This window comes from Bufo gargarizans, chromosome 3 (genome assembly GCF_014858855.1).
Source record: "Bufo gargarizans isolate SCDJY-AF-19 chromosome 3, ASM1485885v1, whole genome shotgun sequence".
NCBI lineage: Eukaryota > Metazoa > Chordata > Amphibia > Anura > Bufonidae > Bufo > Bufo gargarizans.
In genome coordinates, this window is record NC_058082.1 from 263,602,505 (window position 1) to 263,626,803 (window position 24,299).

At 43.3% G+C, this 24,299-nt stretch overlaps 1 protein-coding gene across 1 annotated transcript in view; it reads left to right on the plus strand.

Annotated features, from left to right (window-relative positions):
- Positions 1–24,299, plus strand: part of LOC122931526 (dynein beta chain, flagellar outer arm-like) — a 466,905-nt gene that overhangs the window by 84,936 nt on the left and 357,670 nt on the right. The window contains exons 32-39 of the mRNA XM_044285594.1: positions 1,996–2,205; positions 2,969–3,104; positions 4,675–4,818; positions 8,574–8,719; positions 16,759–16,963; positions 17,346–17,521; positions 20,760–20,886; positions 22,267–22,382. Coding sequence (XP_044141529.1) covers positions 1,996–2,205; positions 2,969–3,104; positions 4,675–4,818; positions 8,574–8,719; positions 16,759–16,963; positions 17,346–17,521; positions 20,760–20,886; positions 22,267–22,382 — 1,260 coding nt within the window. The remainder of the gene's footprint in view (positions 1–1,995; positions 2,206–2,968; positions 3,105–4,674; positions 4,819–8,573; positions 8,720–16,758; positions 16,964–17,345; positions 17,522–20,759; positions 20,887–22,266; positions 22,383–24,299) is intronic.

Here is a 24,299-nt window from a genome sequence, read left to right on the forward strand (position 1 = left end):
CCCATAGTGGCTGCTGTAACGCATATCTTTTTAGACAGCTCAGGCAAGATGGCAGCCCAATAATCATGTCTAGGAAATACTGTAGAATAAACAAAATTTGCAAATAAACAACACATTAGAAAAAAAGGATATGTCTCACTATCTGGTTTTAACTAGCAGAAAAAATTATAGGCGACACATTGCCTTTAACGTCACTTATTATTCTGTTGGTGGTATTCTCTTGTTTAAAGTGTACGTAAGCTTTTAGTTCCACTTTATGAAAATACAGCCTGGGAGTTTATTTTTCTCCCTGGCTGTGAGCTCTGCACTGCGATTGGACAGCACTACAGCCAGGGAGAAGGAACGCCCAGGGAGAAACAGGGTAGTCTCCTCCCTGGTGAACCAATAGTAGCAATTACCATACAGCGCGGGAGAAGGTAACGGGGCCACAGCGGCCGAACGGAGCGGCGCCCAGGGATAATAGTAAGTGCAGTGAGATCCCCGGGTACCTCTCTACATGTCCAGATAGTTATCTTAAAATGTTCGGACCCATAAATGGTCCTGTTTAAGTAGACACGGCACAGGCAGATGGTGCAATGTACTATGTGAGCGCCTGCGCTTACTCTGCTTCACTCTGCTAATAGTATACAGTATACATATTGTAGTTTACAGGCTATTAGCAGAGCGGAGTGGACCGAGTGCAGGAGCTGGAACCTAGCATTGAGGATCTGGTAAGTAAGGACCGGCCACACTAACTGGTCTGTAGAAAAGGTCCCCAGAGGTAAACAACCCCTTTAAAAATAAGTTAATGGGAGGGCCGTGACCGTAGTTGGTAAAATGCATACCAATTTTTTGAAGACCCACAAATAATGCAGTAGACCAACAATTAATAAATAAAATCATGACTTTTTAGATAAAAAAATGATAAAATACACTTAAAACAACATATCTAAAATTAGGTGGACATACCTAAAATAATACAGTGACAAAAAGGTACTAAATAATATATGGTAACCCGCCGGCTATTCCCACAACCATACCAACAATGAGGTCTCTGGACTGATCCTGGGGCCAACAAATAGGTAATAGCTAAGAGTTAATAAGTGACCAAAGTGGAGCACAGAACATCCCGCTGTACGTTTCGCACTCAAAGATTCTACTGGGGGGTTTATTTTAATAGACATAATACTAGGTGCTTACAGGATTTAAAGGCCTATTACTTTTGTGTATGGTAGTGCATTTTTCCTAAGGTTCAGACATAAGACTTCCTTCTCCACCTTATTCTAACACCTTTAGGGAGCAGGCGGTGACCTGCCCATGTCCTTCTTCCTCTGCTTCTCTGTTTCAGTCATTCTCATTTCCCTCGGTCCCATATCAGGGGATTAGTTACACCCACAGGCTGGAACAGTAATCCATATGTACTATGCACTTGATATTATGTAACTCCCTTATATCTTGTGTACGTGAGATATATTTGTCTTCATGGTTTCTTTTTCTTTATATACCTTCCTGAAAATGCATAAAACCCATTGAAACAAATACTCTGCCGCCGTGATTAATAGAACCTCATAAGGGCGCCTTATTCCTTAGTGATAATAGTGTGACAATCACATTACTAAATAGCAAAAATATAGCAAAAGCATTCACAACTAACTGTGAATGTATCCTAATGGTGGACAAAGGGAAAACAAATCTTAAATTAATGCATGTATCTTTGATGCCTTCTGGAAGCTAACTGAATATAATTTTTACAAGCCATCAGCATAAGTGATTCATTTTTAATTGTGCCCTGTAGATATACGGTATGTAACAGTTCATTTGATATATATGCATTATTCTGAGTGCATATTTTAGCAGTGAAGTGATTTATGAGTTACTATATAATCCCAGCTAGCATTTAGCATTTGTAGCTATATTGGTTTAACATACAGTCACTTGCTTTTCATTGACAAATAATGTACTGGCGCTTAGTGTAATAACCTGTCATGTATATTTGTGTGCTAATTATACCACTAGGAGTTTGGTAAAGTTCTGCTCATAAGAAACGCAGACTCTATATTCGAGGAACTGGAACATCACCAGTTGGTGTTGACAAGCATACAGCCCTATGCAGAAGCTGGATCCTTCCTGGATGATGTGACCAAGTGGCAGAAGAAGTTGCAAGTCATTGAGACAACTGTTCATCTGTGGCTGTCTGTTCAGGAGAAGTGGACTCAGATGGAAGAGGTTTTTTCATTATTTCTATTAATAGCAATATTAGTTTTGATCCATTGATTCTATCATTCTCCTTAATTGAGGTTACCTGATTTTAAATGGAAGAGCTTCCATAAGGATACACGTGTGCTTGTATGAAGATGCTCTACAATGAGTTTTGATCTATTGGTTTGCATCTGTCAGCAGGTTTGTACCTATGAAACTGGCTGACCTGGTACATGTGCATTTGGCAGCTGAAGACATCTGTGTTGGTCCCATGTTCATATGTGTCCACATTGTTGAGAGAAATATTTTGATTTATGCAAATGAGCCCCTAGGAGCAACGGGGGTGTTGTCATTACACCTAGAGGCTCTGCTCTCTCTATAACTGCCAGTGCCCTCTGTACTTTAATTGACAGGGCCAGGCAGTGTAAACTTCGTAATGCCTGGCCCTGTCAACCAAAGTGCAGAGGGCATGGCAGTTATAGAGAGAGCACAGTCTCTAGGTGGAATTGTATCACCCCTGTTGCCCCCATTGCTGACAGATGCCCTTTAAATGAAATAACATCCATAATGATACATGTGTGACCGTATGAATATACTCTATAACTATTGGCTTAATAATATGGTTTCGCAGTCTAATTAACCAAGAGTCTCAGAATACACCTAACATGCGGTCTCCAACCTGTGGCTCATATGCATGCAGGAATTTTTTCGTTTTACACCAGCTGTTGAGCCACAGGTTGGAGACCGGTACATTGCAGTGTTTTTCATTCTTTTATATTACTCCCTTCAGGTTTTCTCTACCTTAGCATTCCGGGTAGCCATGCCAAGAGAAGCCAATTTGTTTGCTGACGTCCATCACCATTTTTGTCGGCTAATGAAATCGGTTGAAGAGAATACAAACATCTTGCAGAACTGCACACGAAGAGGTGAGCCCGTTAGTTATTTCATGTCGAACTGCATGAAGAGACTTGTGCTAAAGGTCTTCACCTCTGAAATTTGGTGTATAATTTACATATTGAAATAGCTAATGTTATAAGCCTGTATTATAGTCCACAGCTCATTCACAGTTCTGCCGTGCAGAGAGCTTTTCTTTGGTACTTTGCAGTCTGGCAATTATAGTCTTTTATCAGGATAACACAGGTACTAATACAGGAAAAATAATCTGTCCAACTGTGTTATGTGCACATACTCTTTAAAGGGGTTGTCCTGTGTTTTTATATCAATGGTCTATCAAGGATTGGCTTATAAGTATCTAATTGGAGGGGGCCGGCACTCCACACCCCCATGGTCAGCTGTTCCAGCGTAGCTCCAGTACCGGAACTGTACAGCTTCATTCATTGTGTAGTAGATGGAGCTGGTTACTGCAGCACTGGTCGCATTCACTTCAGTGTGGCATTGGAACTACTCAGGAACAGACTAGACAACCCCTAAGGTCTCCTTCACACACAGTTCGGTATTTTAAAATGTAAAAAATGCAAAGCATTTTAAGTTTTTCTAATGGTGCTGTTAATTGTTTAAGTATATTGGGGGGCTTTTTTTTTTTTATCTTTTCAATATTGTACTATAGACTTTTAGTCACAGGATTTGTGGTCCCCTGAAAAGCACACAAAAAAGGCAGCAAAAAACATCACCAACTGGCTAAGTGCAAGCTAGTATATATTGCACAATGCAAATATACAAAACTCAGTTATGTATAAACCCCTAAAGATGCCAGTAGTGTGGTGAAACATGTCTGGGGGCTTTGAATTATACTTATAGCTGACTAGGTCTCAGTTCCAAGGCTGTCAGCACCAGGCTTCTGGTCCCCACCTGTAAACGTCTTGCATGGAAGGGGTCATGTGCGTCACTGTAGCCAATGAGTTGACTCAGTAGTAATGTGTCACCAAGCGGCAAGTCACTGCTGGGTCGGATGCTGCTTGGAGAGCAAGTAAGTTTAACTCTTTTAAGGGTATGCTTACACGACTAAAATCTAATCTGCCACTGATTCAGCAGCTGAAAATGGGTGTTTTCAGCTGCTAAATCCACAACCATAACTCACCAGCAGTTTTCCCATTGACTTTAATGTTAAAGACTCCACCTTGTGCACAGTAGCTGATTTGAAAAAACGCTTGAGAAGTGGCGTGTTATCTCTTGGAAGCAGATTTGATTGTGGATTTCGTAGAAGTCAATACTTTTCTAATACTCTTGTAAAAACTCCACTAAATGACCTGTTTTCAGCTAGTAACCTGCAACTGACCTGCTACTAGTTTTTCTGCTGCTGATTTTGCTGTGTGACTTTAGCCTGAAGCAGTTAATACAGAAAGTACTTCACAGTGTAGACCTGCCCTTGGCACTGCAAGCAGACTAGAACTTCATATTCACATTACTCCTGATGAAAAAAGTGCTTCAGAATGTCTGTACTGCTTTCCCCAGCCCCTGCCTAGTGCTGTCAGCAGTTTAGCTTGCTGCTGACAAACTCTACTGAAAGATAATAAAATAATGATTTTTGTTTACCAGGGTTGCAGTCTCTGCTAGAGATGCTGAACTATAAACTTGAACGCTGTCAGCGTGCTGTTCGACTTCACTTGGAACAAAAGCGACAGGTTTTTCCAAGACTCTTTTTGTTATCCTTGCAAGATACTCTCAACATTGTGTGTTATGGTATGTATGCATGTCATTTATAGTATTTTTATTTACTTATTTACTGTATTTTTGCAAAATCAACATGTTCGTGGTAACGATTGTCCACATGCACGGACCAATTTCATAGAAAGCCAGTTGACCCATTCTCTTTTTTATTTTATTTTATTTTTTAAAGAAAGAGTATCATCTATGTTTCCTACGTGGTCCAGCATAATTTAACAGTTTTGTATGTTTACTGAGAATTCTATTGATGGGAAGAAATTTTAGCCCCAGGGACCAGAGTAGAGGAAGAGGCCCAGCTCCAAACTTTGCAAGTTACACCAGCCATGGCTCAGTGTATAAAGTATAATATATTTATTTCTAAAAATGTATTGCCCATGTTGCATGTTCCCATCTCATGCTACCCTCAAATATGGCAGAATGATCTCTGCTGTCATAAATTCGTGTTCTTGTAGTATGGTTAGTACCCGGTCTGAACACTGACCCATTATATGCAATAGGCCAATTCACATGTGTAATATGAGCAGTGAATGTGTCTGCAAGAAAAACGGACAGTACACAGACGGCATCTGTGTTTGGCGAATTAAAAAACATAGCTGTTTTTACACGCTGGGACACGGATGAGTTTCAAATAGGTCATCTGAAAGAGCCTTCTGCATCTGCTATGTTCTGAAGAATCTCTCTCCAGGTTCAGAGGAGCTTCAGGGTGGGTTCATATGGAGTTTTTTGGAGGAGGATTTAAGTCAGATTTTCCTGCAGTTTTTTACAGCCCCAGCCAGCAGTAAGGAGAAGAATATACCCATCCTTTTATATTTCAATTTTTTTTTTAAATCCACTTCTAATGTTGGCTGAAAAGACTGCAGGAAAATCTGTCTCAAAACCTCCTCCAAAAAACTCCTTGTGAGCCTACCCTTATGGTTCGGAATATGAAATGGAAAGTATGTATCAAGTGTGAACAGACATAAAAAGAGAAAGTGAGTATTCTACGTACAATATGTCCTGTAAATTACAGGCCTGCTCTGAATCATCTAGTGGAATAGTGAATTCCGAAGACGTAGTACACCTCATATTCTTACACGAAGCACCCTGGAACTATGTAGAAGTATTGCTACTCCGTGCTGATCATCTCTTCAGTAACCAATGGAAGCTTTCTGCTGTGACCGGTTCTGTCTACTATAGAAACTAGGCGAAAATCTGTTAAATATGCAGACGATTCTGTAAAATATCAGTTTTAAGACAGCACTTGCTTGTTGTCTTATCTCAGTCCTGTGTATTCTGGACAGAATGATCAGTCTCTCATATCAGTGAAAGAAGTCTTTATATCCCAAGCCACCAGGTGCTTCCGAATTTGAACTGACTATAAAGCCAATCTGCCTGTGATCCAATATCAGTGGTTTATTGTTCCGAGCAGCATGATCTTCATCAAAACTGCACATATTTTATTCCTTCTGTGGGATTTCCCAGCATTTAATTCTTTCTCGATCTCAAGCATGAGCATAAATAAAGCATCAGAGGCATCTCGGGTCACTCTGGAGTTACATATGTTAATTTGTCGTTCAGGATGTTCCCTCCTCAGCCATTGCTGCAAATTCCCGCTAGCTTTTTCTGTTGGATCCCAACATCAAACTCTGCATATGCACAAACAACAGCTGATGGTGTCAGCGGGGCCTCAGAATGCTTCAGCGTGTTCACAGTGGTGATCTGTCAGTCACAATACTCTAGCTTTCCATCTAATATCATTATCAGCAATGGGATTCTGTCAGTTACTGTTCCATCTTTGTAATGTTATTAGGAACAATGGGACATCATGGGGTATGCTACTGTTGGGATGGTGCTATACTTAACATGTGTTATTCATTTTCTACCTGCATGGAGCTGACTATATAATTATTCAGTTTAAACTGATTTATTACAATATGACAATTTGAGGAAGGCATATGTCTCTGCAGTCAAATTATATTACATTACTTTATAAACTTTTGAGGCCAAATAATCTTAGTGTACTTATTTACAGCTGATAAACTGCTGTGGCTGTGCCATGTTTCCTAGGACTGCCAAATGTATGCTTCCAATCAGAAATCCTTTCTCTGTGCTTTACAGTCTGATTTCCACTTCTTCCAGTATGGAGGAAATGTATGTATTAGGCCCCTTTCACGGGCGAGTATTCCGCGCGAATACGATGCGTGAGTTGAACGCATTGCACCCGCACTGAATCCCGACCTATTAATTTCTATGGGGCTGTTCACATGAGCAGTGATTTTCACGCATCACTTGTGCGTTGCGTGAAAATCGCAGCATGCTCTATATTCAGCGTTTTTCACGTAACGCAGGCCCCATAGAAATGAAAAGGGTTGCTTGACCATGTTAAATAATACAATCTACAGAACACCGATCCCAAGCCTAAACTTCTGTGAAGAAGTTTGGGTTTGGGTACTGTGGGGGATTAGCTCTTCTTCGGGGGTCATTCTCACAGGTTACTTCACCAGACACGGATATAATGTCCAAACAGTGCATTTATTGTGCAACACCAGCAACAACAAAATGACAAAATAACAAACACTTGCCCGGCTAGGCTCTAACTAAACAAATAGATCCCTGACTCACCTAAGACCCTGTTCACACCCTGTGAACACGTGCGGCTTTCTGAGCCAATGTCCCACAGCCTCCTGGCTGTACAGAGCACAGTACGCCCACTGTCTCCAGTCCAGTGTCTCTTGGGGAATCGTGGTCACTCAGCCCTCCTGGCTTGGACCACACACTGACAGAGCCTCCAGGCCTCTGTCCACAGGCAACACACTCCCCCCTTTCTGACACTCTGGGAGGTGCTTTGTGCCAGCCTGATTACTTCCAGCTGGTCTCGCCTGTGGTGGAATAGGGGTGTGGACCGAACTATCCACCCCTTCCTTGCCTCTACCCTGCTTGAGACCTGTCAGTCTCACAGTACCAAACAGGCATTTTCAACGCCCGTGTGAAAGAGGCCTTAAACTCCTGAGACTTTACCAGACCGTACCACCTATAGTTATTATTGTACCACATATGCTAATTGTAATAACATTACCTGAATTATTGCTGAATTTTTTACGTATTCAAGTTATAAATATAAAAAAAAATTTTTATAAAGGATGCCAGATCCAGAGCAAACCATGAAACTTTTGGCTAATAATACTCGTGGTTTCAATTTGAATCAATAAAGAATTGGAAAGTGATGTGTTTGATGGTAAAATGTGACTACATGTTATATATTGTATTTTATCTTTATAGTAATAAGAACAGTAAAACATATAATAATGTAATATGTAATTGGGCTGGGATCAGCAACCTGTGTCACCCAAGCGGTGGTGCAACTATGACTCCCAGCATGCACAGTTGCTTGGCTGCTCTCCTATAGAAGTGAACAGAGCATGCTGGGAGTTGTAGTTTCACAACAACTGGAGTGCTGGAGGTTGCTGTTCCCTGATTTAAGGTTTTGTTCATAATTCATTAAGGGTTTTCACAAAACCCATTATAGATATGACAGTTATGCTTTGCTATATTTATAATAGATACTAATGGATCCCATTGACATATAATGGGCCCACCATGTTCTCGTTCTTTTTTTTACTAGATAGAATAACATACCATTCTGCCCCTTAGGGACAAATGAAAGCTGATGGATTAGAGTCATGTGAAAATAGAGCCTAATAAGCACACATAAGTATAGATATAGGCTGTATGCACGTAACATATTTGCCCAGTGCATGTAATGCAAATTAATTTGTCTCTATTTATGACAGGATATGATCTGGAAGTTATAAGTGGCTATATTGTGAAGATATTCAGGCATGTGCAAAGTCTTATTTATCAAACAAACTCTCAAGAAGGTTGCCATCAGATTGTGGGTGTAAGAAGTTTTTTAGGAGAGGAGCTATATCTTACCAAGGTAAGCAGCGTAAACATTTGCTATCAATTTTAGATTTGAGTGTAAAAGAGTATTGCCTCATGCACACAACCGTTGGTCATGTGCAGGGCCGCAGAAGATGCAGACAGCACTCCGTGTGCTGTCCGCATCCGATGCTCCGTTCCGTGGCCCTGCCCAAAAAATATAGCATGTCCTATTCTTGTCCGTTTTGCGGACAAGAATAGGCATGTCTACAATGGGCCGCCCGTTCCGTTCCGCAAATTGCGGAATGCACCCGGGGGCTTCCGTTTTTTGCGGATTTGTGTTTTGCGAGCCGCAAAAAATGGAGCGGTCGTGTGCATGAGGCCTATCACTGTAGTTTAACAAAAATTGTTTCTGTAATACGATATGATGTGTACATGAATCAAAAACAGCCTATACTTCCTTGGATGGTGTCATTTCTCCTTGGCAGGCATTATCCATTTGTTAGGGCTTATCTAGATGATTTATGTTGCTTTACAGTGACAACTTTCTTTATCACTTTTTATTTTATTGAGTGTGGTTTTGACAGATTGTACAATGAGCTACTTCCACTCATGCAATGTAGTCTTAAACATGTGTTATAAAACCCTGCCTTGGCAGCAGTGATACTGTACAATTTTTTACCACTAATGCACCATAAATACTAAATTCTAACTCTAAAATTGATTTTTTGTTGCCTTGATCCGATAAGGGGTTGCATTTCCCCAAATCGCCTGCATTGACATATAGTTCAGTTGTAAAATTATCTCTGCTAGCACCTATCATTAGGGGAAGCTTACTGCATACCATGTATATTGTCCTCAATAATAGAAGAGTATATGATAAACCCTATGGCCCTCTAGGGGTTGCCGCATCCAAATAGAATTTGTCTTTTCTCGCCCATTCCATTGGGGGACACAGACCATGGGTATAGCCTAGGCCAGTGATGGCGAACCTTTTAGAGACCTAGTGCTCAAACTGCAAAACCCACTTATTAATCTCAAAGTGCCAACACAGCAATTTAACCTGAATACTACTGTCCATCTTCCATGTACTTTATCATTTAGCTATAATAGCCGGCCTACATTCAATGCACGACCTGTGTTGTTCACAGTGTGCCCTGCGCTGATGAATGGAAGGAAAAGTCTAAGACATTGGTACACCATAGACTTTTTCCAGGGTGCGGGTGCCCACAGAGAGGGCTCTGAGTGCCGCCTCTGGCATCCGTGCCGTAGGTTCGCCACCACTGGCCTAGGCCATTACCAGGAGGAGACACTATGCAAATAAAGAAGAAAGCTCCTCCTCCACGGGCTATACCCCCAGACTCCCACAGGAGGACCTTAGTTCTTGCTTAGCGTCGGATAATGAGGTTGACACTTCTGTTTCTTCTACTCATGTTTGTTTTTTTATCAACAGAGGACACAGGGCAGCATGGGGCTGCCCTAGTCTCTCAGCTGAGTGAGTGCCGGGGTTGAAATGGCATCGCCGGCTACCTCCAGACCCCCCCAGAAGATAAGTGGAACCGGGCTCAACCTGCAGCTCCGGCAGCCTACCAGTTCCAGGGTCACCTACTCCTGCCCTCTACCCAGTTCACTGCCACTCCTTGTGCCAGCTGACTGAAGAGGTATACCCCGCTGGTGTGGAGCAGAGGGTGAAGACTGCAGGACGCAGATAATTATATGCGCTCTCCTGCACCCCCCCCCCCCACACTCGGTGTCCCTGTGTGACACTTAGGGCTGCCTGATAGGCGTTAGTGACAAGGGTGGGAGTGAGTTTCCTGTCTTGGGGCTTTGGCAACTCGGCACCTTTATTCTGCTGCAGCGGTACGCTGCCTGCCCCGCTTAGTGCTCCGCTGGACTTCCTTTCTCCGGCTGCCATTTTCGGGAGCTTGTACTTCACGCGCGCGATTTTCGCGCGATTAGTGACGCGACTAGGGGGTGGAGCCTGGCGTCTGCTCACCGCTTCCGCTCATCTCAGCGCTTCTCATTATGTGGCTGCAACTCCAGCTCCTTTCAGGTCGTGGTAGGGCGCCTTTTTTTACTTACCATCTGCTGCTGAAAATGGTAGGAGACCCTGACCCTTCAGATTTTTCTGGGTGTCGCCATCATGCCTAAACCTGGGGCCCCCCAAAAGTCTTCTAAGGTGGCTCCTCAGGCCCCACTGGGGTCCTGCAAGGTCTGCAGCTTGCCTCTATCTGTCTCAGGTGCCTGTAGTGGTTGCCTTGCCTCGGGACAGGATCATGCTCCTCCGCCTCCTCTCCCTATTGCAGAATCTCACTTCAGATTCCTGCGCTTCGCCATTGGGGGACATCATTATCAGTTCGTCACGCTTGCCTTTGGACTGGCAACAGCTCCACGAGTATTTACCAAGATCTTGGCGCCGCTCATGGCGTTTCTCTGTACAAGGGGCATATCTCTGTTGCCCTGCCTGGACGACATACTGATAAAGGCTCCCTCCCTTCCTCAGGCAGGGGACAGTGTCCTAATCACTGTCCAGACTCTGGAACAGTTCGTCTGGCTGATCAACTTCCTGAAGTCCTCTCTTCGTCCTTCCCAGAGGGTGATTTTCCTGGGGATGATTATGGACACCTCGGCAGCCCGGGTATTCCTTCTGGAGGCCAAGTCCTCTCGGATTCAGGAGTCGGTGTCCCGTCTTCTGCACTCCCGGTATCTCTCCATCCGGGAGTGCATGCAGGCTCTGGGGCTGAAGGTGGCCTCCTTCAAAGCCGTCCCCTTTGCCCAGTTTCACACTCGGCCTCTGCAGCAGGCGATCCTGTCCTCCTCGGACAAGACATTGAGAGGTCTGGACTTTCGGATCTGCCTGCCTTCTCGGGTTTGCGCGGAACTGCAGTCGTGGCTCTCCTCTCGCAACCTGACATCAGGGAGGTCCTTCCTTCCAATCTCCTGGACGGTCGTCACCACCAACGCCAGTCTTCTGGGTTGGGGTGGCGTTCTCCGGACTCGGACGGTTCAGGGGGTTTAGTCAGCGGTGGAGGCCTGCCTTCCGATCAACATCCTGGAGCTCTGAGCAATTTTCCTCTCCATTTCTCACTGGACTTCTCTCCTGGCGGGTCACCCGGTAAGGTTCCAGTCGGACAATGCCACAGCCGTGGCTTACATCAATAATCAGGGCGGGACCCGAAGTCGGATGGTGATGCAGGAAGTGAGGGGGATTCTTCAGTGGGCGGAGACTCACATTCCAGTTCTGTCTGCAGTGTACATCCCGGGGGTCGACAACTGGGCGGCAGACTTCCTCAGTCGAGACAAAGTGGATCCGGGAGAGTGGTCTCTGCACCCGGATTTATTCGAGGACGTTTGTCGTCGTTGGGGCAAGCCGGACGTGGACTTGATGGCGTCCAGACTCAACAACAAGGTTCCCACATTCCTGGCGCGAGCTCGGGATGCGGAAGCGTACGGGGTGGACGCTCTGGTGTCGCCGTGGCAAGAATTCACCCTCCTCTATGTCTTTCCACCGCTGCCGTTACTCCCAAAGGTTCTTCGCAGGATCGCGGTATAAGGGATTCCGGCCATCCTCATCGCTCCCGATTGGCCTCACCGTGGATGCTCGGATGCTGGCGGATGTTCCGTGGCCTCTTCCTCTTAGACAGGACCTGCTGTTTCAAGGACCGCTCTTACACCAGAATTTACGGTTGCTTCGTTTAACGGCATTGCTGTTGAGACCGCCATCCTGAAGAAGAGGGGCTTCTCGGACTCCATCGAGAAGACCATGATCAAGGCCAGGAAACCCGCTTCATCCAGGATATACTACCGTACCTGGAAGGCCTTTCTTGCCTTTTGCGAGAAACTAGAGGTTTGTCCCCTTAGTTTTTCTGTTCCTGTGGTCCTCTCCTTTCTCCAGTCGGGCCTAGAGATGGGATTGTCCCTGAGCTCCCTAAAGGGTCAAGTTTCGGCTCTTACCATTTTCTTTCAACGGTCCCTGGCTCTGCTAGGGCCTGTGAGGACCTTCTTGCAGGGGGTGGTGCATTCGGTTCCTCCGTATGTTCCTCCTCTGCCCTCCTGGGATCTTAATCTGGTTCTGTCTTCCCTCCAGGCAACTCCCTTTGAACCCCTGAGAAAGATTTTCCTGACTTTGCTTACCTGGAAAGTGGTCTTTCCACTCTATCAGGAGTTGGCGGCTCTTTCCTCTAGGGAACCCTTTTTGGTCTTCCACAAGGATAAGGTGGTACTGCGCCCAGTCCCTTCTTTTTTGCCCAAGGTGGTCTCCGCCTTCCACCTTAATGAGGACATAATCCTGCCCTATTTTTGCCCTTCTCCAGCGAACCCCAAGGAGCGCGCTCTGCATTCCCTGGACGTTGTCTGTGCCTTGAGGGTGTACCTTTCGGTGACTGCCCCCTTCCATGATTCCCTTTTCATGGTTCCCGAAGGGCCTCGTAAGGGCCTGGCGGCCTCCAAGGTCACTGTGGCTCGGTGAATTATTGCCATGGCGTATTGTTCCCATGGCAGAGTTCCCCCAGCTGGGGTTACCGGATGGGGGCCTCCTGGGCTGGGCGTAATCAAGCGTCTGCATCGCAACTTTGTAAGGCGGCAACCTGGTAGTCCTTACATACCTTTGCAAGGTTTTACCAGGTGCACTCTTTGGCATCTGCTGATGCTGCCCTTCGGAAGCACTACGGGGAGATTCCGTTCCGTGCCTCCGCACCACCAAAAGATAGAACTTGCTCTATCTTTTTGCGTAACGGACCGATTGTTGACCCCATTCAAGTCAATTGGGTCGCGATCTGCACGGGTCAGCCCCACGGCGAGTGCCCGTGCATTGCGGACCGCAATTCGTGGTCCACAGCACGGGCAGGGAGGGGCAACGCTCGTGTGAACAAGCCCTTAGTTTCAAGAAATATATTGTCCCCCTTTCCACTATAGGCTCTCAGTAAATGTTCTGAAACAGCAGGGTAGATTGATGAGCACACACAGCACAGCTCTCCATCACCACACATTTACCAAAGATAATAGAGAAAAAAAAATCTATGTAAATATAAAACACAATTGATACAAAGGGGGAAGGGAAAAAAAACAAGATCTTAAGACACATGATACATGATGATCTTGGATGGGACACCTGTCATGAAATTAAAGATTATGTAGCATTAAAGACATTGAACTGAATGTGGTCACAGTGTGGCTCAAAAGTAACCACAACCCTAGACACTGCTGGATTATTTCACAAAAAGAAAGAAATTACATGGCAAAAACACAGTTAAGTAAAAAATAAAAATAAAGCTTTATTGGCAATAAAAAAAAATAAATAAAAAAAATACACTACATAAGCTAGGAGGTCTCAAAAGTGTATATATGTAAGAACATCACCCCTCAGCACAAGCACCTAAGAAAGAGGTCCAATACACCAAATTAAATAGTACGGTATTTACTAAAGAGATTTCATATATAGGCTCCAAATGGAGTTACAGAAATAGGTGACAGAATGGAAACTATTTAGACCCCATAACATTCATAAGTAGATGAAACAAAAAAACTAAAAAAGCTCATAATAAAATGTGACATCGCAGAGAGACCTCTTTCAAAGTGCTGTGGGACTGAGCCCCACGTGTATCGCTGCCATAAATTGTGCTGCTTCATGCTGGATTTCCTGTGATTCTGTGGTTGTGATAACTGGTATATCTTATGGTGCTAGCTATACAATCAGATATACAGGTATAGGCAGTTCTTACTGGACCCATTTATAAAGGCTGTATCTCGGGCTGTATCTCGCCTTAGAGATATGACAGGACTCATATTAAAACCTGCTAAGCAGCCTGAGATACGGCCATCAGTAACTGGGAGGTATGAGATATGTATTTTGCTACTGAAATGTCACCCTGCAAGGATGTATATGATATGTCCTTGGCAGGGAAATAGTCAAGAGAACGTGCCCACCATGTGTGAGACACATTGTAAGACTTGTGTACCTCTTCTAGAGAATGTACTACTTAAAGTGACATCAGCCATGAGTGTTGTGTTGTGCTTCTAACCTGAGAAAATAAACTTGAATGATGTGGAAAAGTATAATTGCTACGGATGAGCAGCAAGACAGGGTTTTTGGTCATTAGGCAGTCTATCCCTAGCATCCAGACTGTGTGACCTTACTCCCCTGTTCAGTAGAGAAAAGCAGTTAGACATCATATTTTGCCTATTTAGACAAATTAATAGTGGCATCAAACATCCGCATAAATCTCTACAATTGTATTGAGGTTTTTCATGTGTATAAGCTACAGAAGAAATAATAACTAAATCTTAAAAATTCCAATGTGTGTACGTAGCATGATTTCTGGTCATTATATGACTTGTAGTCTGCATTTTACAGTTTTTCCCTGTGCAAGCTCTACTGCTAATTGCCAATTTCCCATGAGTTAGCGGCCAGAGGCTAGCTGCTATGATGTTTCCCATACACATTATACACCAACAGTGATTCTGTGTCTGTGCCCTTGTATCACTCTGCAGCTCACTCCTTCCCCTTCCCACTCCATAAACCGCTGTGGGCAGCGTCAGGCCCGTCGCTAACAGACAGGCAAAACAAGCAATTGCTTGGGGCCCCGAGCTGGCCCGGGGCCCCCGACTGCCGGTGCTTGTTTTGCTTCCTTTAAGGCTGCAGCCGCCTGAGCGCTCTATAGAGAGCCCCCGACTGCCGGTGCTTGTTTTGCTTCCTTTAAGGCTGCAGCCGCCTGAGCGCTCTATAGAGAGCCTCAGGCGGCTGCAGCACTCCTGGTTACCTTCCGAGTTCCTCCTCTGCTGACTGCTGCTCTGTAGCGTGGCCGAGCTCTCCTCCTCTACCTCCTGGCTGTAACTCAGTCCGGCCAGGTACCGCGCGGTACAGGAACAGGGGATTCGGTTTCCTGTTCCCGGCCGGACTGACAGGACGTGTACACTGAGTGCTCACTTCCTTTTAGTCCGGCCGCGGCCGGGAACAGGAAACTGAATCTCCTGACCTGTACCACGCGGTTGCCAGCCGCACTGAGTGACAGCCAGGACTGGAGGTAGAGAGCGAGGAGCTCGGCCACGCTACAGGGTCCAGGGAAGGAGCCGGAGGACTGAATTAACTTAGGAACTTATCTAAGGTAGGGTAGGGAGTAAAAAAAAACAAACAAAGGGAGGGGGAGAGTAAGTAGGACATTTGTTGAAAATGTTCAAATTTCATGCACATTAAATGCAACAGCAGTATTTGCACTGTAAACCTCCTTTTTTATTTATATAAAGTGTGGGTGAACTTAAACTGTATGGCTATACTGTGGTTCCTGTAGTCTTTGCGTTCATAAGGTGGGGAGGGCGTGGAGGTGGGGCCTCCATGTCTATTTTGCTTGGGGCCCCCAAATTCCTTCAAACGGCCCTGGGCAGCGTGTATGGAGTACAAATACCAATCCACTTAGTTTCCACAGTGGATATTCACCGATAAAATAAACCAAATGATACAGGAGGCAAATTACGGTAATCATTATACTTATAAAACAATAATATCTATTAAGATAGGATAACCCCACTAGATAATCTCATAGATGAATTATATACACACCAGTGTATTGTATGTATAGGCGGCATGTAACCTAATCCCTCAGTTTTGTCTCCCCGGATGGATTTAAACTGTGAAATGAGGATGAATGATCAGTTCAGGAAGTAGTGTGAGGAGAATAAGTGGCTCATAAGTGGAGAAAACAAATTTTTCGTTAAGATTTAATGCAACGTTTCCTATATTGGTTTGTAATATTGATCCATGAAAGTCTTAGCTATATAAGTACTGTAGGCTATGGCGCTACTGGGAAACCTTGCTGCAGTCAGGAGGCCTGACCTAACAGACAAGATCTGCTATAACAAAGCACCCATTTCCAGTACAAATAATCCCAGACAATATTCCCGCAGCTTTGTATTTAGAACTTTTGCTAGTTTCACTGTGTAGTGCACATATTTTATTAAAGACATCACTTCTATGAGATAACGTTATGCTGATCAAAGAAGTTGCTGATATGATTCCAAATAACTTACAAAAAGCGTTCTGAGATGCTTGGAAAACCTCCTGACTGGTGCCTAGCTGGTAACCTGCTTTCTTTGTTATTGCAGCCCCTTGAATGTAGCAGCCCTGTGGAGAACTGGCTTCCACAGCTTGTAAATAGCATAAAAGAATCTCTCCAACATCATCTGTGGGCAGCAATGGAGAACTCAAATGTAGTTATAACAAGGAGAAGAGAGATACACAGTGCAGGGGCCCGGCGGGTGGTGATGAACAAAACTGTCTCCAAAGAAGAAGCTGCAGAAGAGCAGAGAAGTATGCAATAGTTATTATTTCTAAATTATTTTCCCAGGTTTCAAGCAGTATACTATATAGATATGTGTATGCTTTCTCCTGCCTGGTAGGCATACCAGTTTGTAATACTCAAACCAATGAAAGGTCCTTTTTACAGGATGGTATCTTCATGATAAATGCAGAGGGACACTATTAATTCTGTTATAAAGATGCATTGCATAATAGATGACGTAAAAGAAAGAAGTAAAATATTGGGACAGATTCATAGGCAAGGTTGCTATTGCATATAGGACAATATATTTGTTTTATTACCAATGTGGTTTTAAAGTAATTTTTTCCGGATACGATTTCCTGTGACAATCACCTAGCACTCTTTTGTATTTAATAACGTTATCTTTTTCAGAAATGAGTCTATCCCCGAAAGAAGAAAGTCTTTCCATAAAATCTCAAGGTGATGAACACCAGGAATCCAAGCATTGGCTCCTCAATACACTGAGTGATGTTGCATACCTTTATACTCAGATAAAATTCTGCCAAGAATTTAATGGAGACAGTGAACATAGTAAAGACACTGTCCAGGTACTAGTATTCTTCTGTTTGTGCTTTGAAGCTTGGTTTAAACATATGTAATGGTTAAAGAGAACCGTTCACCCCTCCTGACATGCCTGTTTCAATAGCTTCATGCATTCCCCATGTAATAACAATTCGGGAACATCTATTCCTATGTCTGTATGTTGTGCCATTTCTTTATTATTTCTACTAGAAGTTATGAATGAATTGCTAGCAGTCTGCAGTAAGGGCACAGCAGGGTATTAACCAGTTGGGGGTGTCCCTGCACAGACTGATTCTATCCAATCAGTGCTGCCATTGTCAAACTGTGCAGGAACACCCCCACAACTAGTTACCTCCCCTCTGTACCCTTACTGCAAACTGCTGGCAATTCATTCATAACTTCTAGTAGAAATAATAAAGGAATCACACAACATAGAGACATAAGAATAGATTCTCCAGAATTGTTATTACATGGAGAATGCATGAAACTATTAAAACAGGCCTGTCAGGAGGGGTAAAAGGTCCTCTTTAAAGTGATTATTTTTTTCAAGAGACAAGGACCAGTATCCCTTTTACCTCTTTAGAGGAGGACAATACAATATTTGAGTCAGTTTATATGTGTTAATGTTGCAATAGAGGAATCCAGGATAGACTCACACCATCCAAGGGGAGGGATATTGAGTCAAGTTTTAGTACATGTGTTCTAGACACTGTTTTGAAATGTAGTTAATGTAGAAGGCCCACAAGTCTACTTGTGATGAATTTAAAGGGGTTTATGACTTTTTTTTCTACTGATAACCTATTATTTGGTTAGGTAATCAGTATCTAATTGATGAGGGCCCGGAGTCTTTTGAGCCCCGAGTCCTCCTCGTAGCTTACTCTAAGCCAGTAACGATAAACACAATGGTCATGTGGCCTAAGTGCAGCTCAATCAGTGAATGAGGCTGAGCGCCATACCAAGAACAGCTTCTATACAATGTACGGCGCTGTGCTTTGTAAACTGTGAGGAAGCAGTGTCACTCACTGGAGCACCACTGTCTTCTCAAACAGCTGATTGGTGGGGGTCCCGGGTGTCGGACCACTGCAGATCACATACTGATAACCTATCCTGAGGGTAGGTCATCAGCATAAAAAAAAGTTGGAAAACCCTTTTTATTATGGGTTCTAATTTGCAAACATCAAATAAACTATGACTCTGCAAAGAACTACATTTAAGGCAAGTTGGTCACAGGTCATATATTATCATCATATTTGTGTTTAATAAATTAGAATTTTAGATATGATCTCCCTCTTTAACACAATCACTGTAGACGCAAATCTGTCATGTTTACTGGAAATTGTGTCCTTTGGTCATCTAGTGACTTTCTCATAAGCTCCTCACCGAATTAAAGATTTTTCCCAAAATTAATTTTGACAAAATAATGTAGTTTCCCATATCACAGCAATAACACATGTAATACATGTAACAAATCAATTAATAATAGCTAAAGGCGGATTTGGACGCGCCGAATGAGCGGCCGATTGTCGGGAAGGAACAGTGAAGGAGACCCCTGTATTTGCATGCAGCAATCGCCTTCACAGCATCAGGACGAGGGATCGCAATAGCTGTCCCTCGTCCCCATACAGATTCATTATTTCTGGGCATCAGATCACTGTTTAGACTGCACGATCTGATGACCAGGAACAATGATTGTTGTGTCTGCACGACCCAGAGGATCACTTGATTAACAAGCGTTTTGCTTATTCATCAGGTGATCAGCAGCACATTTAGATGGCCAGATTATTGGGAACGAGTGTTTGCAGGAGTGGTTGTTCCCGATAATCTGGACAATTATTGTTTTGTCTTGATCCACCTAAACCTATATATGAGATAAATATTTCACGTCTGTAGGATAATTTGGTTTGAGAAATGGTTTAATAAGTGAGAGAAAATCTAGCACCATTGCAATGCATATACTCACAGGACAAAATTCACATATTAACATTTCATTTTAGTACTTTACACATCCTGAATCTGTATACCTAAAAGCTTCATAATAAACTTAGACACTTGTGTGCGATCCAAATGCTGAGTCAACACAACGGCAGCATTGATGGTGGAGATAATGGTATCCACGTTTCATGTGCATCGTTTTCACTGGCAGTTGTGTTATGTTACTTTTGTGTTAATTAAGTAAGTTATGGAAGTGGCAGTAAAGGCTTATATGACATAAAAAATAACATGGATGCTTCCTTCTATAAACATAATGTACCCATGTCCATAGACTGTGTTTGCCATTGCAAAAATAAATTGCGCAAATGCCATTTTTACGCTACACTTGCCACTTTCCGAAAAGGAGGTATAGGCCTGGCAGATTTGTCATTTACACCAGAAAATTGGCGCAAATGATGACTAAAATCGAGGCTAGATTTGTTATAGGTGTACGGGCTGCCGCAGGATGCACTTAATTTTTGAAGAGGTGTGCAATGGCAAAGCAGGAGATATCTAAACCGGCATAGAATATAATGGTCTTGATGAATTTCCCACATATTTTTCAATGTGTTTACACCAGAGAACTGGCAAAAATAATCGATAATCTTCCCCATACAGCTCCTAATTCCAGTTTTACCCATTGTATTATAAAACTGGCTGCCTGCAGCTACCACTAGGGAGAGCTCAGCGTATAGGGATGTATACAGTTACTATTGGACTCAATAGAAGCTGAAAAATCTCTCTGCACTGAGCACCCCTCAGTGGCGTAAAATGCAGTAATTTCATGTCCGGAAGCCCCATAACAGTGGTGTGGTCTTCCTCCACGGAGACTGGTGCGGCCTGCTTTCAGGACAAGTAATGCCATTTGACTTGAAGTCATTCCTGTAAGGTGCTGTTTCATTAGATGGGAAACTGCATTTCGAGTTTGGGCTGATGCATATAACATTCAGCTTAGTGTACTTCACTATTATACCATAAGCCATTTGCAGTTTATGTGGAAGAAAATAGTGGTTTTGCCAACAGTATGAATGTGCATGATTGACCCTTCATAAAAATGAAAAGGGAAGTATACTGGTTTACGGTATGAGTGGGCTGATGGCCATAGTGGCCAGAGGCCACAGTGTGAGTAGGATCATATGCATGTGCTGCTGGGGACATGTGGAGAACATTACACGCTCAGAATTCACCAGCTGCCAATGAGGTAAGCATAATAAAGTGCTTTGAGTTAGGAGCTCATTGAACAAAATCATTTTGCTGACTCTAGCAATAAAATATTCTACCCTATATTTATAGGCCTGCCTTAAGATTCTGACAGAAGGAATTGAGCATGCTGCCAAGATATTAAATGAAATTCCCCAGAAAGACATTCCGCTGCATTCTGAAAGGACCTCAAAGGCAGAGTGGAAAGGAAATGGGCAAGGTAAGTCATACTTAATGGTCTTGGTTGGCGTCCATTGATCTGCTCCAGGATCCTCTGAGAGTTGGATATCTATAAAAGTCTTTTAAAATGGTCTGTATGTTCATTTTTAACATTAGCAAGTGCCATTGTTCATTTGTGTTAAAACACACTGGAATTTTCCGTGATCCAGCTATTTCCCAGAAATGATATAAAATGACTAGAGAATAATCTGAAAAGAAAGCAATTGGCTTGTAAAGGCTTAACACGTGCCATGAATTATTTCTTATGTAAGTCACTAGGCCATGTGCATGAGCTATACTTTTTTTTACCCTTGTGTTACTTTTTGCCCTCAAGTTCGTGGAAATTGATCACAAAGTCCTCCGATCTGTTTGATGGCAGGCGTATGACTGAAATGAGTTAGTGCTGGTTTGACTTTGTGGAGCATGCTGGGATAGAGTCTCACAGTCAGTTTCCTTACTGCACGATATAAGTGAAGCCCTCTTTTCACAAGTGCTATTTAAAGTGCAGTCATCTACATTGTGGGCAATGTAATAATATTCTACAGCATTGGAAATATCGATTCCTTTGTAGAAAGTAAAAGCCGGTATACTTGCGTTTTTTATGAACAGGTTTGATGGATAAGTAAAGGCAAAAAGCTATTGATCCGCCATGATTTTTTTTATAAACCCATGTAACCTGTGCTCAGTGCTCATCTATTCTTGCTTAGGAATCAATAATTGCTTAACCCAGCACTTTAGAGCTGATTATATGCTTTCTAGTCAAGGCTTATGTAGCCTCCCTTCCTTGTTGAATGCACATATCAGTGGTTCAAAAACAAGACCTTGTTAGTGTCTTGTTAAAAATACACCTTAAAGGGGTTCTCCTGACTTTGGTAAAAATCTGTCCGAGTTCTGACCTGTGACGGTAGGATGGCTCAGTACTTTCCACTCTGCTGCACTGCCGATTCTGCAGCGGGTGCTGAGTGGGAGAACCCGCATCTAGTCTCCATGGTCACATGAGCACAGTGGAGACAGCGGAATTGGCTGTGAAGCGAAGGGATAAGTACGGAGCAAACTATATTTACTCCACAGGTCACTACACAGCAAGATTTTCAAGAAAGCTCAGAGAACCCCTTATAAATATATTGTTTACATTATATCTAATAATTCCACCACCATAATTTATTCATATGTAATGCAGATTATGTCAAATTGTGTAACTGGAACTCATTGCTCACTAGAAAATGCTAACCCATAGTGACTACTCTTCTGGTGACCACTTTAGTGTCAAGCATCAACTTCCAGTCATAATCACTAAAATACATACAAACTTCCATACTGTTTATTTAAGGAGCCAATCCATGTAATAGCTTGTACCTATCTTTATGTGTATGTCTCACAGTTGGGGATATGAACTTGGGCAATGAGCAAGAAGATGGCCTGGTTTCTTTTAAGCCTTCATTGTCTACAAAGGATGTATTGAACCTCACTAATCATATCCTGCTACTACTATATCAGGTAATCCTTATACACTATAGATGCCTGTGCAATCCTTATAGACTATTACAATTTACATATATCTAATATACTGTATAAAGCTGAGTGTATGTGTGTGTATGTATGTCCGCTAAAGAAATCCGCACCGTTGCATTTACAGTCACGAAATTTGGCACACAGGTACATCAGGTGTCTGGAAAGGTTTTAGACCAGGTCTCAACTCTCTAGGATGTACCGTTCCTGAGATATTCTCAAAAAATGCATTAGCCAATAGAAGCTTGATCACATGACCCTTATCAGGCAATAGAAGCTCGCAGGCCGTTAGCCTCCACATACACAGTTTTACTCCAGGTTTCCATAACAAACCAGCCATTTTTCTTCACTGCTGTAGGTGAGCTTTAAAGGAAATCTATCACCAGGATAATCGCTATTGAAGTAAAGCCATGGCCTAATAGCACTTAGTACCTTATTTCAAAATATGCCTTTGTTACAGCAATAGATGCTTTTATCCTTTGAAAATCCAGTTTATTTGGTATGCAAATGAGCCAGTAAGGTGCCCAGAGGGGTGTCACTCTTGCAGGAAGGAGCCCAGATACGCCCTCTGCCACAATGTGTCAACCCTCAAAAGACTTAAAACCCCACCCCTAGGTCTAAGCCATGCCCCTGATCCAATTAGGCCACGCCCCTCCCACTACTCACTACTCAAAAAATGAAGTTAAAAATCAACTTCTAGGTCCCACTAAGCCACACCCTGATTTGGTTAGGCCATGCCCCCTCCACTCCACAGCTGACAGGGATTGAAAAAATTAAGGTAAAATCAACTTGTGTCAGCTGCAGAGGTGGGAGGGAGTGTGACTTTTTCTCCCTGCAGCTCACACTCAGACAGTACAGTGTTGCTGTCTTAGAGTGAGCTGTTCAAAAAGACATGCCCCTGATCCAGAATAGGCCTCTGTTAAGGGGCGGGCCCCTGTGGAGGTCACTGTCAAGGGGGTGGTGGTATGCTGTGAAAGTCACTGTTAAAGGGGAAGGCTGCTGTAAAGGTCAAAGTTAAGGGGGTGGGCTGCTGTGGAGGTCCAATTTTGAGGGAAGGGGCACTATGGGGGTGGGGGGCTGTGGAGGTCACTGTTTTGGGGGTGGGGTGCTGTAGATGTCACTGTTATAGTGGACAGTGTTGATATCTTTTAACAACACACACAAACATTAAATTAAGTAGATTAAATATACCCGAGCGAAGCTGGGTCCTTCAGCTAGTTTCTCATATAGTATTCACATAAAGTATAAAATGGGAATATTGTTTGAAAGTTTCTATAAGAATAAAAAAGGATTTATCTGACTTAAATATGGATAACTCCGGGCTCCTCCACTGATCAGCTTTTAGAAGGAGCTGTATAGCTTCAGTCTCTTCCTCAGTCTGTGATTTCAAGTCCATTGATCATATGGCTTTTGTGCAACTCAGTCTCATTCAAATGAAAGGGTTTGAATTGCAGTACCAGCACAACCACTTTACAATAGTGCTGTGCAAAGCACACTATGAAGAGGCTTCAATGCCCATCTAAGCAGTGTGGCCCCTCAAACAACTGATCGGCAGCGGTGCTTTATCAGTTATTGGTAGCCAATCCTGAGGATAGGTCATCAGAATTTAATTCCTGGAAAACCCCTTTTAAAAGCTGGGCTTGCAGTTCTAATGAAGCAGGTGATTGTCAGGAAGGAAGTGTTCTTTCGCTGAGAATAGGTCATTAGAAATTAAATCCTGGAAAACCCCTTTTAAAAGTGTATCTTGCAGTTCTAATGAAGCAGGTGGCTTGATACTGCCTGATTGTTGGGCAGATCGTTCCCGATATCTGTCCATGTAAATGTGCCGCCGAACACCAGATGAACAATCGAATCGCTTGTTCATCGGGTGAAACAATCATTCATGTGAACACCTATCTTCTCATT